At 33.2% G+C, this 17,035-nt stretch overlaps 2 protein-coding genes across 2 annotated transcripts; both read right to left on the reverse strand.

Annotated features, from left to right (window-relative positions):
* Nucleotides 1–45: 45 nt before the first annotated feature.
* On the reverse strand, nucleotides 46–1,936 carry LOC108807547 (uncharacterized). The gene is made up of 2 exons (XM_018579826.2): nucleotides 1,079–1,936; nucleotides 46–600 (listed from the first exon to the last, which is right to left on the reverse strand). The coding sequence occupies exons 1-2, from the start codon at nucleotides 1,472–1,474 to the stop codon at nucleotides 535–537; spliced, it is 462 nt and encodes a 153-aa protein (XP_018435328.2). The 5' UTR covers nucleotides 1,475–1,936; the 3' UTR covers nucleotides 46–534.
* Nucleotides 1,937–9,942: 8,006 nt separating this feature from the next.
* LOC108848954 (uncharacterized) lies at nucleotides 9,943–11,654 on the reverse strand. Its single transcript, XM_018622424.2, has one exon. The coding sequence runs from the start codon at nucleotides 11,357–11,359 to the stop codon at nucleotides 10,130–10,132; it is 1,230 nt and encodes a 409-aa protein (XP_018477926.2). The 5' UTR covers nucleotides 11,360–11,654; the 3' UTR covers nucleotides 9,943–10,129.
* Nucleotides 11,655–17,035: the final 5,381 nt, after the last annotated feature.

The raw sequence follows: 17,035 nt of genomic DNA on the forward strand, positions 1-17,035 counted from the left end.
TGAAACTAATAATACATGTTGATGTGTGGTAAAATTACAGGTTTCAGCCTAAAACTTCCTAATATTTAAAAAAATAAAAACACCATGATAGGAGGTTTTTTGTATGCCAATTTGATGGATCATAGCATGACAATGATCAGTAAGCGGATGCGCCTAAAGATTTATATGATGATGGAATTGGAACCCAATTTTTGGACGTAGAAAGTATAGTAAAGAGCATGTCCTTCTTACTGCCTTACACTGTGGATGTGGAAGCGCGGTTGTGGTTCATAGAGTGTTTGCTTGAGAAAGAGTGTAGAACAGTGACTTTTGAGATAGACTTTGCAACTTGTGAGACTGTTGTGGACGACCAGAGAGAATGGCCGCTGTTATTGTCGTTGTTGGAAGAGTTCACTTATCTAAAGTTTTTTTTTTTTTGCTAAAAGAGTTCTCTTATCTAAAGTTTTGTTTTCATTTCTGTTACTTCTTTGGGTAGTCATTGTAATAATGCATATGCTGGTTTTCTTACCCGTAAGAGTACATGCCTCTTTGTTTTCACACATTTGTAGTTCTGTCCTGAATTGATTCTTTTTCGAAGGAAGCCTTTTCATTTCTTAATTCCTAGTAATAAATATAAGATAGTCGTTAAAATATATTCTTTATGTATCATTTTAATTAGTTTTAAAGGTTTTTGTACATGAATTAAGAAAATACATAAAAATAACGTTAAATGAAATTAATTCAACCAAAAGAAAAAAAAATTAGTATTTTGTAATAGGTCACAAAATTCAAATAATATTAAATTTTATCTAAGATAACGAGAACGTCAATTATTTTGAAACAAAAAATAATCTCTAAACACCACTTAAAATGATACGGAAAAAACATATTTGAATGGATATTTACTACAGTTTATTTTATAAAAGGCATATCATTCATTTATGATTAAAAAAAATTAACTAATATAATATGTATTTTTAGGACCAAGAAAAACTCCAACCTAGTGGATATTTCTATTGCCACTGATTTCAATATGTGGAGTTGTGAATATATAATCCAATAAGTTGAAATTTTCTTCAATTATTTCATAACCACTTACAAATCTTAAGTCAATGTTGTCATTAACACAACTTGACATTGACGAAGAATTTAGAACCCGTTCTTGTCCCCAGAAGCTCCCAAACATAAACTCACCATTCTTTGAAAACTCCTCCAAAGCTTTTTCAACTTCTTCTATACACCCAAAACCTTCCATCTCTATACTCATAATCTCTTTTCTCCATTCTGGATCAACCCCTATGTTTTCTTGACATTCGCAACCAAGCCCCATTCTTTTTCTTCGGTTTATTCCCCATTTTGTGTAGCACTTTCTCGTGTTCTTGACCAGCTTTTGAGGAAGTCCAAGGAAGATGAAGATCACGATTTGGAGTACAAGACAATTGCAACAACACGATACAACGACGCAATCAGCCACATATGTGTTAAGATCTTCCATGAAATCTTGAATAAGAGAGTGGAATGAGAAATAGAAAGACAATAGAAGAAATTAAAGAACAAACTATATCCTAACATATTATAGTGATTTAGGATATTTGGTTTGAAGGAACTCCTTTGTTCTTTGCTTCGATAAGGAAGACATCGAGAAATGGATAATCAAGGAAGCAAAAAACATAATAAATGAACTTATTTGGAGTATTATTTTAGGTAATGTAATATGTGAACAGAACTTGAGATTAGGACAATGGTGGCTAATTTTCCTTGAATAACACTCTAACTTTATGTAGCCATTCGTTCAAGATATTCGTTTTGGTAGGGTATGGACGAAGAAAATGGTTTTCAATCAGATTATAAAGCCATTTTCTGATTTTTGTAGCTAAAAAAAATACTCCATTATTTTTTATGTGTCCTGCTTAATTACACATTAAATTTGAATAGTTCTTGAATCTAAAATAATCCTGTACGATTGCAAATCTTTCTGGAAAATGGCAATTATAGTAAGTAAAATATTAAATAAGTTCATTGAACAAAAAAGATACAGTATGACGTAATTCAAATCTCTTTGCTAAAAGGTGACCATTGTGTACACGCTAAGTGTTTTTTATTAACATCAAAGCAAAGGTTATGTGAACCGGAACATGAAGATAGGAAGTTACATTTATACGTTTGGCAAATATATGTATTGACCTTTTCAAAAAGGACCATCACTGCAAGAAAACAGCGGCGTACCGACGGCCGTAATCGTCGGTATTTCCTCAAAATAATATTATTCCGAGAAAATACCGAAGATAAGGGTCCTCGAAAAAAAATCTTTGGAAATTCATTTTTCTTCGGAATTTTGTCGGAAATTCCGACAAAATACTGAGGGGCATGGATTTCCCAGGAAATTCCGAGAAATACTACATCGTCAGAAAATTCCGAAGAACACTACATCCTCAGAATTTCCATAGAAAATTCCGAGGGAATACCGAAGACTTGAAGAGAATATAGAGGGGCGTGGATTTCCGAAGAACACTACATCGTCGGAAAATTCCAAGGAACACTACATCCTCAGAATTTCCTCAGAAAATTCCGAAGAAATACCGAGGACTTGAGTTTCCGAAGAAATTCCAAAGAACAATTTCCTAGGACTGGTTCGTCGGTATTTCCTCGGAATTTTCCGACGACATTCAAAAAAATAGTTTTTAATAACAAAAGGTTTATATAAATATAAATTAACCTTTTAATAAATAGAGTATGGTTTAATAATTACAAATTTAATAATTACAAAAATAGTTTTTAATCACAAAAAGGTTTTATAAATATTTAGAAAAATTTAATAAATAGATTATAGTTTATAATTACAAATTTAATAATTACAAAAAGGTTTTATAAATATTAAAAAAATAATAAATAGAATATAGTTTAACAATGACAAATTTAATAATTACAAAAAATAGTTTCTAGTCACAAAAAAAGTTTTATAAATATTAAAAACCTTTTAATAAATAGAATATAGTTTAATAATTACAAATTTAATAATTTAAAAAATAGTTTTTAATCACAAAAATGTTTTAAAAAGTATAAAAAACTTTCATAAACAGAATATAGTTTAATAATTACAAAATTAATAACTACAAAAATATTTTTTAATCACAAAAAGGTTTCATAAATATTAAAAATGTTTAATAAATATAGAAATGATTTTATAATTCAAAAAATAAATTTTATATACAAAAAAACGTTTTCATAATCATTAATTCGATTTTTAAAAACACAAAATTAATAAAAACTTAAAAAAAATTCTAAACCAACTCAATACAACAAATAATCACAATCAAAACACAATCCTAACAAAAAACTCACAATCAAACTCTCATTACACAATCCTACCAATCACCCTAACAAAAATCTATCAAAAACTTCTAAAATCATCAAATCTACTTAAAAACCTAACAAATAAAACCTAAGAGAGTGGGATAGAGTCCTTACATGATTTGTGAATGAAATTGAGGAGGAATAGAGAGGATTCGCCCGAAATCGTCGCGAGAGGAGAGGGAGATCGGCGGAATTCGCAAGGGGAAGAAGAGAGAAATGGAGAAGAAGAACTGTCTCAGGTTTATAAAACCGAAACTTCCGACGGAAAATATCCGTCGGAATTTTCTCGGAAATAATTAATTTAATTTTCGCGAAATATTTGGCAGCTTCGCTTGCCCGGGTAAATGAAAATATTCCGAGGAACATCTGTCCTCGGAATATTCTGAGGAAAACATGTTTGTGGTTTCAAATTTTGTTTTTCCTCAGAATTTCCTCAGAATATTCCGAGGAAATTCCGAGGAAAACATGTTTGGGGTTTCAAAACATCAATTTTTTTTTGCTCTATGTTATTTCTTATACAAATGTAATGCATACCATTGATGATTCTTTGTATAGATGATCGTAAACCATGAAATAACAAAATTCCAAAATGAATTGTAAGTATTCTCTTTACCGTTCATTAAAGTGTATAAGTATTTCTCTTATGTTGTGGGGATTTCGTTCATACAATCGGAAATTGTTTATTATAGGGTAACACATCAATTTTTGACTTCATAATCAGTTTAAGACACTTAATAAGGCTTATATAAATGTTATTAAAACCACAAAACGTTTTTTCGGTTAAAAAAACCTACTTCCGAGGAAATTCCGAGGAAAACTTGTTTTTCCTCAAAATTTCCTCAAAATTTCCGAGGAAATTCCGAGGAAAACATGTTTGGGGTTTCAAAACATCTTTTTGCCCTATATCATTTCTTATACAAATGTAATGCACACCATTGAGGATTCTTTGTATAGATGATCGTAAACCATGAAATAACAAAATTCCAAAATGAATTGTAAGTATTTTCTTTACCGTTCATTAAAGTGTATAAGTGTTTCTCTTATGTTGTGGGGATTTCGTTCATACAATCGGAAAAAAAATTATTATAGGGTAACACACTAATTTTTGACTTCATAATCAGTTTAAGACACTTAATAAGGCTTATATAAATGTTATTCAAACCGTAAAACGTTGTTTTCGGTTAAAAAACCGTACTTCATCGGAATTTCCTCGGAATATTTCGAGGAAATTCCGAGGACAACTTATTTTTCCTCAGAATTTCCTCAGAATATTCTGAGGAAATTCCGAGGAACACAAAACCTATAATCAAAACTTGTTTTTCCTCACAATTTCCTCGGAATTTTCCGAGGCTTTTCCGAAGAACACAAACCCTATAATCAAATCTTTAAACCCTATTCCGAAGAATATGTTTTCCTCGGCATTTCATCAGAAAACACCGACGGATAGTAAGTTCCGAGGAACTCATTTTCCGTCAGAACGTCCGTTAGAATTACGCTGTTTTCTTGTAGTGGGTAGGGACGAAGGAGAACTCCAACAACCATCTCAAGTTTGTCCAAACAGGTGAGTAACACATGGAGAAAGTTGATTTGTGGTAAGAGAAGGGCAAGAACGGTGTGGAGAGGCATGATTGAGAGTTGAGAGAGAGAGAGAGAGAGAGAGAGAGAGAGAGAGTTGCCAAGTGAGATTTCTTAACTTTGGGAGAAAAGGTTGCAAAGACGCGGCGTTAATATTAAGTCAAGAGAAGAAATTTTGAGATGACTAAAATGCCTCTCCTCTGTAAAAAAAAGACTCTATGATCTTCTTGGACGTATGTGTAGGAGAGAGCTTAGTAATAAGAGAGAAGTTAACCGTAACTTTTGCTTGTCGTATATGAAAAGTAGAGAAGGAGGGGAGTAAAAAAGAAAAAGGTGTCGACACCGGGAATAAGTGACGTCCTGCATGCATTAATGATCTTCCATAAAAAAAGAAAATAAAGTTTTAAATAAAGTTAAGAGACGAGGTTGCCTTAATTTCCCTGTTTTGTCGCGCATTGAAATAGCATATCATGTTAACGTCGTACTATAGGGTGCTTTGATCAAACAAGGGAAAACAAACAATGTTTTTAACGGTGGAGGTGGAAAAAAATGGATGGAGGAGGTTAAACTATCAAAAAGATGAGCTACGACCGGTCTAACATTTCGATTTTTAAATATTTTGCTCTTTGCAACTCGAGTTTTACCGTTGTTAAAAAAGAAGCCGCTATAGTAATGCCACGTCATAGACAATCGATAGTATTTACCTCTGGCTGCTTGGTTTACATTATTTTAATACCATTCTCTCCATATTAATCCATGGCTCATTTATAAAGTTGTTAACATTAATAGTAAAAAGGTTCCTTCTTTAGCTGAGTTAGCTTTATCTCTTTAGTCTTGGCTGATCTTTGCTAGTCTCTTCTTTGCTCCTGTTTACTTTTCTTGCGAACCAAGAATCAACGTTTTCCCAAGGGTTTCATACACGTCAAGGCCATTTCGTAGAACGACAGCTTCTACACCTGCGTCGTCGACTTTCCAGGCGTTCCAGACGACGGAGTCCGCCACAGGGTCGACAACGTGAGACAAAAGCTTGTGTTTTTTCTCCTGGCGAAACTCCCGACGACGAATGCAACAAGAAGGACGGTTGTCTTCGACAGGTTTACGACTTCTATAACAACGGTTTGCCTTCGAACTTATCCCGGTGAGAAACCGAGCTCCGGCGATGATCTCTATGATTTTCTGCAGGTCCGCCACTGGTTATTCTCAAACTTGCATCCAAGCTTTGACTTGGATACCAGTTTTTAATGTTTCCTCAGGCTTTCTTTACGGACCACCCTAAGCTGGCAAATAAGGACTTTTACGTAACTGGAGTCATATGCTGGGCATTACATTTCGGCTCTTGCTTCCCGGGTCCATAGAGGAAACAAGAAGGCTAATGAGGGGATTCATGTTAACCTTAAGGCATGAGGCTGTTTCCTCTTTTTTTTTTTAACAAAGATTGTTCCACTCTGCGAACTATCAATTAAGATTTGTGGTACTTCCTCTAATTTTCATGTTCAAGTTGTCTTTTAGTTGCTCTGAATCCGTTTCCTCAAGGTCAGGCTTTTCAAACCACAGTCTTTCTTTCCTCGGAAATAATTAATTTAATTTTTGCGAAATATTTGGCGGCTTCGCTTGCCCGGAATTTTCCTCAGAATTTCCTCAAAATTTCCGAGGAAATTCCGAGGAAAACATGTTTGGGGTTTCAAAACATTTTTTTGCTCTATATCATTTCTTATACAAATGTAATGCATACCATTGAGGATTCTTTGTATAGATGATCGTAAACCATGAAATAACAAAATTCCAAAATGAATTGCAAGTATTCTCTTTACCGTTCATTAAAGTGTATAAGTGTTTCTCTTATGTTGTGGAGATTTCGTTCATACAATCGTAAAAATGTTTATTATAGGGTAGCACACCAATCTTTGACTTCATAATCAGTTTAAGACACTTAATAAGGCTTATATAAATGTTATTCAAACCGCAAAACGTTGTTTTCGGTTAAAAAACCTACTTCATCGGAATTTTCTCGGAATATTTCGAGAAAATTCCAAGGACAACTTTTTTTTTTTTGCCCAAAAAAAAATTCTGAGGAAATTTCGAGGAATACAAAACCTATAATCAAAACTTGTTTTTCTTCACAATTTCCTCAGAATTTTCCAAGGCTTTTCCGAAGAACACAAATCCTATAATCAAATCTTTAAATCATATTCCGAAAAAAATGTTTTCCTCGGCATTTCATCAGAAAACACTGACGGATAGTGAGTTCCTCGGAATTTTCTCTAAATATTTCGAGGAAATTCCGAAGAAACACAAAATTTGTGTTTCCTCAGAATTTCCTCGGAAATTTTACAAAATATTCCAAGAAACTCATTTTCCGTCGGAACGTCCGTCAGAATTACGCTGTTTTCTTGTAGTGCATGCCTAAGTCATCACCAGATAATGCTATAGTATGGCCAAGACATTAATTAACTGATAATCACAAAAATAATTTTTTACCCATGCTTAAATAGAGTCATAATCGGTCAGACTATATTATAGAATCATACAGCGACAGTTAGAGAAATCAAATAACACTTTCATGAATGTCAATAACAAACCTGTAACGCCCCGACCGCCCACGGCTAATGACCCACCCACGCCCGCTCTCTCGGCCCGTGGGCCCCATCCCATCCGACGGTCGGCCGTTAATTTTTTTCAAGGCTTGAAATCATTGTTTACTGACCCTACAATCACCACCCGACCTTTTCCCGTGCTTTGGCCTCACTCACACGCTATCACGAACCACTTCCCGATAGGTCACCCATCCTTACACTACTCCAGTTCAAGCACGCTTAACTCTGGAGTTCTTTCATGATGTGCTCCGGAAAAGGTAAGTCAACTTTGGTGATATAGGTAGCCAAATCAATTCTCTTAAGCCTTTTCACATATCACAACTCGGGATATTACAATTCACCCCCTCTCAAAGAACGCAACGCCCTCGTTGCGCTCCACGACAGGTCTCAAGACGCCTCTCAGGTCAGAACTGAGACGGCTAACCAGCTCTGGTACCACTTGTAACGCCCCGACCGCCCACGGCTAATAGGCCACCCACGCCCGCTCTCTCGGCCCGTGGGCCCCATCCCATCCGACGGTCGGTCGTTAATTTTCTAAGGTTCAGAATCATTGTTTACTGACCCTACAATCACCACCCGACCTTTTCCCGTGCTTTGGCCTCACTCACACGCTATCACGAACCACTTCCCGATAGGTCACCCATCCTTCCACTACTCCAGTTTACTCCAGTTCAAGCACGCTTAACTCTGGAGTTCTTTCATGATGTGCTCCGGAAAAGGTAAGTCAACTTTGGTGATATAGGTAGCCAAATCAATTCTCTTAAGCCTTTTCACATATCACAACTCGGGATGTTACAATGCAGCTCAATTGGTGACAGCTTGTCCTGTGGGAATGCTGTTAAAGGGTGAGGACCTGGGTTCGAGTCTCACCAACAACCTAATTATGGAGATAGTGAGATCTCATAATAGAGGGGTTGGGGTCGGTGCGCTACAGCGCTGTGAACTTGGGTCTATGGGCAGGTGGTTCCACGGGACGGGTTGTCACAAAACCAATTTAATGTAATCCTGTTATATATTCGATTCAGTATCAGCAAGTTTTTCTTTCATTATCTACATATTATAGAGAAAACAAAAGAAAAAAGTTTTTCATATTGAACATGAAGTATAAGTGTTCGAATTTCTCTAACTTCAACCATGTTCCGTCATAAAAAATGTTTATCCTTCAAATCGGTATAACCGCTTTTGTTACACTAATCAAGCCCATTAAAAGTCATGGTTTCACGCTTCATTTCTATCTGTTATCACAACCTCAACAAGCTCATCACAATCTATGGTCACAAGCTCAACAAGCTCATCACAACCTCAACAAGCTCATCACAAGCTCATCACACTATAGTAGTCTTATAGTCTATGGCATGACCAGAAACCATAAGTCAAGGTTCTTTACTAAATATGCCCTTTCATTTATTCATTAGTCTTGCCTTAAATTTGACATATAAAATAATTCAACTTGCATCTAGTTGATTTCAAATTTTGTTTGTGTGTATATATGCATGTTAAAAGCTTCAGCCAAATCAATCAATTATGCCGATGACATGACTGATAATCACAAAAATAATTTTTAACCCATGCTTAAATAGAATCATATCATAGTGGTCCAAAATTCTATGGGCCGACCATGTCCAATAATCTACAGACCAACCGTGTCATAAATTAAGTTATGCGGACCTGCTTCTAGTGATTAAGAAATAAAGCAACTTCATGCCGGAATCAATTCATATAGCGCCAAATTTTCCTGCATAGGCCCATGCAACAAGCTTAAACCAATGTGCACAGCCCTACCAGTGACGATGAGTCGATGATTCAAAAGACGGATTGAACATAAACGGACAAAAAAATCAACAGTTTAGTGTCAATCTTCTTTTGTTAAAGCTTACAAAATTTACGTACATTTTGTGAAGTGCTCGTAGTAGCCAAACATCCTGAAATTTCAAGAGCGAAAACTTATGGAGATGGGATGGGCTTCAAGCCCCGCAAAAGCTTTATCATCACACTGAAAAAAAATAATATATATATATGCTCTAACTCCCAATTCACGAAAACAGTGATTAGGAAATGAGTTTGAATGCCTTTTATCTATATGTGGCTCATTTTGTTAACTTCAAAGTTTTCTTTCAGATGAGTTTGGATGCAAACTGATTTTAACTATTGGTTTATACCATTTTCTTACAAGAGGTGTTCTCTGCTCTGTTTGCCGGTACATGGATAGCATGTTGAAATTTATACAACACAAAAATTCAAGGAAGACTGGTTAAAACCACAAACAAATTCCAGCAGCAAACCAATGAGATACATAAAAACTCGGTTACCAAATTTCAAAGTAAGACTTTGGCTAAAACCGGTTAATAGTTGAGTTGTGTTGTTACACTCATCTCATCTCTATCATTTTTTTTTTTTTTTGGTCAAATCTCATCTCTATCATTTAAACTCACAAAACTTGCAGTCCGATGCGTCGACATATATATTCAACAAAACAAAATGATAAATCACTAGAGAAAAAAGAGAAAGAAAATAAAAGCTTTTTGACTAAGATTGACATCGGATCTGGATCACACAACACCGTAACTCCATTGCTTGCTCCTTACTGGATCCCATAAAAAAATCATCTCTATCATTATCATCATGAATCATGATTCCCTTTGATGATTATGAAGATGATGATGAGGTCCGAAAATCCATTTCCATCCTTTGAAGCTCCTTCGACTCTTACTCACCTCCCTACCCTTGGTCGTTAACCGGCAAGACCCTCCTCCTCCATGCTGCAAAACGCTGTCGTTTAACACCACTTCTCCTCCTACTCCTCCTCCAGAGGAATCGAACTTGAGATCAATGAAACCAGTCTCTTCTCCTCCTGTAAAGTAACTCTCTTTCATCGACAAAACCCTCCTCGTGAAACCCATCGCCGCCGACGAGTCACTTTTCCGATGCTGCTCCTCGTTGACATTGCTCTTCCTCGGCGCCGCTGCTTCGTAGTTGCTCCTCCGCGGATGATTATTATTTATACTCTGTTTATGCTCTGTTTCGCTGAAGTTACTCCTCCGTGGATACTCTGTTTCGCTGAAGTTACTCTTCCTCGCCTCGAAGCAGCTCCTCCGCGGCGGCTCCGATTCGCTGAAGTTACTCCTCCGCGTCTCCGTCGTCTCGCTGAAATTACTCTTCCTCCCTTCGAAGTTGCTCCTCCGATGCTCCGTCGTCGCGTCGAAGACGCTAGAGCTTCTCGCGGCGGAGAACGAGCTCCTCGCGCCGGAAAAAGACGACACGTCTTCCTCCGACCCGATTAAGTACCCGTTTCCTCCTCCTCGGAAGCTACAGAGCGACCTCGACCTCGAAACCCTCAGTGTCTTGCCGTCGTTGTTGTTATAATCCAAACGCCAAGTATCGTTCTCGTTCTCGTTGTTGTTGTTGTTCTCATCGAAAGCTCTGTCCTTTCTTGGATTCATCTTCCTCAAGAACCTCCCGATCCTCGAGAACCTGTGATGCTTCCTCTTACTGATCTCAACGCAGCTGCTACTACTCCTCTTGAACACCACAGCTTCCTCTGTTTTTCGACTCTGTTTCGTCGTCTTCTTCCTCTGTTTCGTCGTCTCTTCGTCGATGAGTGAAGAGATCCTAACGTTTCCGGCTTCCGCGGCGGCGTGGTTAGGAGAGATGTCGGAGCAAGAGCAAGAAGAGAGTCTCTGTTCTCCGCATTGGGAGCACACGAGGCTTACTAAACGGTCGTTGAGACAGTACGGGCAGATTCCGACAGGGGAAACAGATGGATGTTTCCTGCAAGAGAATTCTGACGGTGTGCTGTAATATAACGACACGTCGTCGTTTCTTCTCTCCGTTGCTGTTCTCTTTCCTCTGTCTTTCATCTTTGGGCAAGAACAAAATCTTGAAACAGAAGTGAGATGGAAAGTTTCCAAATTTGGAATTTTTTTTTTTGCTTTAGTTTTGTTTTGGGTGTTGAAGATCCAGAGGAGTGAAGATGACGACGATCGGATCTTTAAACTAGGATTTCTTTTAACTTTTTCTTTTCTTTTTTTTTTATGTTTTCTCTCGTATTTTGATGGGAGACTCAGAAGATTTGAAAGAGTTGGAATGTGTAGTGACGCTTCGCTATAGGCTTGGTCCGCTTGGAGAGTGTTTGCTTTAGCTTTACGTTTTCTTTTTCTTTTCTATTTATTTTTGCTTCTCTTTTTCCCTTTTCAATTGGCCCACCAACTTTCTTTTTTCAAATTAAACTAAAGTATAAAATAATATTTGCCTAATTTTAAGTGGATTCTTACAGATTTTCATTTTTTTTTCGACTAATTCTAATTATTTTATTTATTATTTTTATTTAAGTATTTTATTTCATATATTACATTCATTTTTTACTCTTCCAAACTAATTCATTAATTATATTTATCATAATAATTTGATAACATTTGTTTTACAAATTAACCATAATAATTTCACTTTTTTTTTAAAATGAAAATGTTTAATAAAAAATTTAAATTGGTTAACAAAATTAATTTAGTTGTTTACATAATCAGTTAGACATGGCATTCAAGTATACTTACAGATCGATTTTTATGAGTATCAGATTTTTGGATTTTAAAATTAAACTATGTTTAGATATTAAAAATTTTCGAACAGTGTTCTATTTGAATTTTTCGGAATCTGGATAAATTTGTACGAATCGAAAAAATCTAAATAATCTATATGTTTAATTATATCACTAAATTTTTTATAAAAAGTCATAACAAAATCCGCACGGACGTGCATGTCAAGTTGTAGTTATAAATGACAATTCATGATTATTGACATAATATTCTCAAATTTAGGAAAAAAATTAGGTTTAGTTATTTCTTTTGGTGTAAGAATGCAATATACATTTATCTGAAATACTATGGGAATACTGTACATGGCAGAATTTAAGTGGCAATTTAGAGATATTAGAACGTATAATTAAATTAATCATATAATTAATGAATTACTGAAAATAATTAGGGACAATTACATAGATGAGGTCATTAGAAACGTATATCTATCGGTTAATAAAAATTAGGGAAAGAAAATGAAAAAGAGAAAGGATCTATGATCAAGAAAGAATTATTTTGTTTCCTTTCGTTTTTTTGTTTAAATTTGGTAAAGCCGAGGAAGAATTTAAATATCAAACTCAATTTAAGTCGATGTGATAGTATACATTTATTTGACGTGAGTATTCTGGTATCTATTTATCTTATCTAATTCATTAATGTTGTAGCTGAGATATCGATAAATCGGAGAGAACAAAATTACAACATTATTCTAATTCATTAAGAGGAAATCTGCCAAAAATAAAATGAAAAAATAGTATCTTTGTCTCTTTAGTATATTTTTTTGTTCAATTTTTGTTTCCACTATGATTTCTATTTTCAAATAATTTTAGAAATAAATAATTATTAAAAATAGAAACAATTGATGAGATATCCATATACACAAATTGATATTCTTTTGTGGCATCTTTGGATTGTAAAACTTATTATTAAATTAAAAAAATTAACTATGTTTTATGAAAAGAAGATTTTATTTTCTAAAAAAAATTACATAGTAGATATTGAATTTCACGTTAAACAAGGTATTTTACTTTCTCTAGAACCAATAATCTATTTTTATAAAGAATTCTAAATATAAGGAATGTGAAGTCTACACATTTTAAACATAGCTATATTTATTATATTTATTCTGAATGCAGTTTTTATTTTTGAGAAATTCTAAACTTCTAGAATACAAAATCTAAAGATAAATCAAAAGTATACATATTATATCATCTGCTTACATATTAATTGTATGTTTTCTACACAATGTAGAAGCTACATTTTACGGATAAGAATAATCATATTTAAAAATATGGCAAATTTAGTTACAAAATAGTCTAAAATATTTGGCAATCTTTTTATTTTCTTAAAACGTGTTTCAGATTGTCAAAATAAATAAAAAATGTTTTCATTTATTTCTTCTGATTTATTTTTGAAATTTTGATTTTTCAAAAAAAAAACAATCTCATTTATTTTAAATTATATTTAAGAATACACATGTATATATTTAGAAATATAATTTTAGTTAGATTTTTATTTATTTCTTTTTGATAAAATATATTAAATCAAATTGTAGATAGTTAAAATATTGATATAACTATCAAAAGTAAAACTAAACAGAATTCATATATTAAAGTGATTTGGAGATTTTTTTTCCTTTTTTTTTCTTTAGATTTTGTTTAAGTAGATCTTGATTTATTTTTTGGGTCAAATGTTTTTTTTTGTTTTTAATTTATATAAAAGTGAGTTTTAAATTGTTAATTGATAAAGTAAGAGTTAGTCTATGAGCAATGGTTTTCTTTATTCAACAGCCTATTTTTACCTTTATTAAATCCACATCACATTCTCTTTTACACATTATCATTTAATTTTTAATTTTTTAAAATTTATATGTCCAAATTAAAAAAACCAAAGCTCTATTTATAGAGAACAAAAATGATGAATTATGAAGTAAACAACTTTTAAAAAAAATAACAGCTGCGAAATATTTCATTTGAAACAAATAGGTGAAAAATATATTACTAAACTCAACAACCAATTAGAATTTTTAAATTATATTTATGTTTAAAGAAATAGAATTTGCAACTCTTTGCTCTCTTTTTAAAAGTCTGAAAGACACAAATTAAATTTGATTGGTCCATATCTTTCATGTGGGTATAACTTTCATGTTATAATTCAACTAGAATTAATCCATTTTTTCTTTTTCAACACTACTATTGTATCCATTCAACAGTTGAAAAAAATATTTCAACTGGTCCATTGCACATAGTCTTAGATTGGGGTTTTAGCAAACATTAGGGTGGTTTTATACTACGGAGACAAATAGTGCGTTTTTTTGTTCTATTTTGACAAATGTCCTTTCATTAGTTCATTACTTTTTGTAGCTGAGATATTGATCGTTGTTTTCAGAATCCGCGTGGGCAAACCTAATTGACAGCTCTACATCCAACTCTATTCTGATCTACTCGTCCGTTCTAAGTAGTACTAACAACTAATTCAAGAGAGTACTTCTTAATTGTAACAGAGAAACCATGCCTACACCAATAGACCAATCACTATTGGTTGCTTGGAACTATATGATTATGACAGGATGATATTTTCCACAAATAAGTGCTAGTCATTTTGTATGGATGATTCTACACTAACATCCACGTCAATTCTTAATCCGTCCAAACGTGTATGCATAAAAGCAAAAACATTATTGAACAGAGAACAGAAAATTACAAACGATTATAAGAGAAAAATATAGAAAATGTCAAAAAAGAAATGTTGGAGATAAATACAAGAAGCTTAACATAAAACATTGAGTACAAGAGGGAATATATGTACGTTCAGGAAACTAATCGATGTTTATAAAACTCCAAAAACATACAAGTCGAGATGAACACTTACACTGGCACAAACGAAAAAGTAGATTATAGGTGTCGATCAATGTAGCGAAACATTAAGTTGACAATTCACTAACCAATTTGACAATTCACTAACCAATGGTAAATTAGAATAGAAAAATTTATTAGAAAGATGTCATCTAACCAAAATATTATTATCAAAAGTTTTGAATAATAGACGTGAATGGACTAGTTTCGTCGAATCTAATTTGTTTTATATATAATGATTAAAATCGTGAATGCTTTGTCCTTTTCAGCTTGACACTTATTCGATATCTAACATTATCTACATGTTTTATGATAGTGAGTATGGATCCAACGTGAACAAGATCATTCTTGGTAAGTTTGAATAAAATATATGCGTAAATATATTAAACACTATTGTTAAATAAAACTTAATTAAACTCATTCGTGGGTGATGCGGCAAAATAAAAATTAGAACAATATACAGAAATATAAAACCAAAAATTTGTTTGACTTTGATAAAAGAAGAATAATTACCAATCATATATTGAAATTTGAAAGCATAGCATATAACCCGAGGTATGGTATGGCCCCAATAACATAATTTTGTCTTTAAAGTTATAAGTATATCATACATGTGTCATGTGTGGTGTGTTTTCTTCTGAAACTCTGGAAACCTATACCTAAACTGAAACGTGACAATATCGTGAACATTTTTTTTGGGTGTAAATGCTAAGAAAAGATTCTGTGATAATATATATAGGTGAATTATGCGAATGTTGTGTCTCTATTGAGTCAAAAGTGATGGATTCAAAAAAAAAAAAGTGATGGATTCATGCCTTAAATGTTTTACGTGACGTGGTGGACTATGCAAAATTTTTACTCCATTGTCTCTGAAATGTTTTTGGTACGTTACTATAATTTATATTACATACACAATTCTAAAATCCAACAGTTTATTATAAGCAGCAGTACTCGATAACAAAATCACCAAAACTAAAAGTTAGTGCACTAAATTAAAAAATTTACAGGAAAATATATGAATCTAAAACCATAAATAAATAAAATCACTTTACAATTTTTAAAATACAAGGGAAGTTTTAGCAAAAAAAAAAAAAAAAAATACAAGGGAAGTGGGTGAGTTAAAAAGTGAGATAATGCAAAAGTCGGCACGCCCTAGGCAGCATGCTTGAACAATAGACATCATTTGGGACATGTCAATGTTCTAAGGTATGTTTTGTCTCTTTTAATATTATTTTACATTTACATTCTTTTTTTACTAAACTGAAAAGGAATTTCAATTTGAATTTTGCTGCGTTATCTACGTTAAACGTGTTCATAATCATTGTGTTGTATTGTTCCGTTGTTCATTAATTATGTTGTTTGTGTTTCATGATTGGATTATTCATTCTTAGAGAGACAAGATCTTGCTTTTCTCGTTTGCTTAAGTTTAATTATCTTTTCTACGCACCAGGACCTTCTGCATTCTTAGAGAGACGAGTTTAATTATCGTTTACCTTCTGCATTCTCATGTCGGTTCAGTGTGGTTAGCTATAAACCGGCGGCACCAGCTTAGGAGGGTGGGCAAAGGGGCGTGGGCCATAAGGCCCATTTTTTTTTGTATAAATGATATTCCACTGAAACAGAACCTAATTTTTGTAAGAAAAGTAAAGATAACAGGCCCAAATGTTTTTAAAGTTACGTAGGGGTGTTCAATTTCGATATCTGTTCGATTCGGTTTTTCAGTTTTTTTTGGTTTTTCGGTTTATAAAAATAACTACCATATTAAAATTATATTTACTTTGATTTGTTTCGATTTATATACTCGGTTTTTGATTTATTCAGTTGTATATCAAAAACCATAAATTTATTTAGCTTGTAAAATATTTTATGAATTTTATTTTATACGACTAGATATCAGTTTTTATATAACATGAAAGATATTTCAGATTTTAAATAGCCTAATTTTTTTCTTTTCTTCTTTTACTATTTAAAATAATTAGTAAACATATTAAATTAATAATTACGATAAAGAATAAAAATAAAAAATTAGTAATCCATAATATTATAAATAACAAAATACTAGCACACATATTTGTTAACAAAAAGGTAAAATTTATGTTTTATTTAATTT

This window comes from Raphanus sativus, chromosome 4 (genome assembly GCF_000801105.2).
Source record: "Raphanus sativus cultivar WK10039 chromosome 4, ASM80110v3, whole genome shotgun sequence".
NCBI lineage: Eukaryota > Viridiplantae > Streptophyta > Magnoliopsida > Brassicales > Brassicaceae > Raphanus > Raphanus sativus.

Excerpts from the sequence above, each read along its gene's own strand:
- LOC108807547 (XM_018579826.2), bottom strand. The coding sequence starts at position 1,474 with ATGGAAGATCTTAACACATATGTGGCTGATTGCGTCGTTGTATCGTGT. Across the intron at positions 601-1,078 it reads ACAACATTGACTTAAGATTT|GAATTAAGAAATGAAAAGGC; the intron begins GTAAGTGGTTAT and ends ATTTATTACTAG.
- LOC108848954 (XM_018622424.2), bottom strand. The coding sequence starts at position 11,359 with ATGAAAGACAGAGGAAAGAGAACAGCAACGGAGAGAAGAAACGACGAC.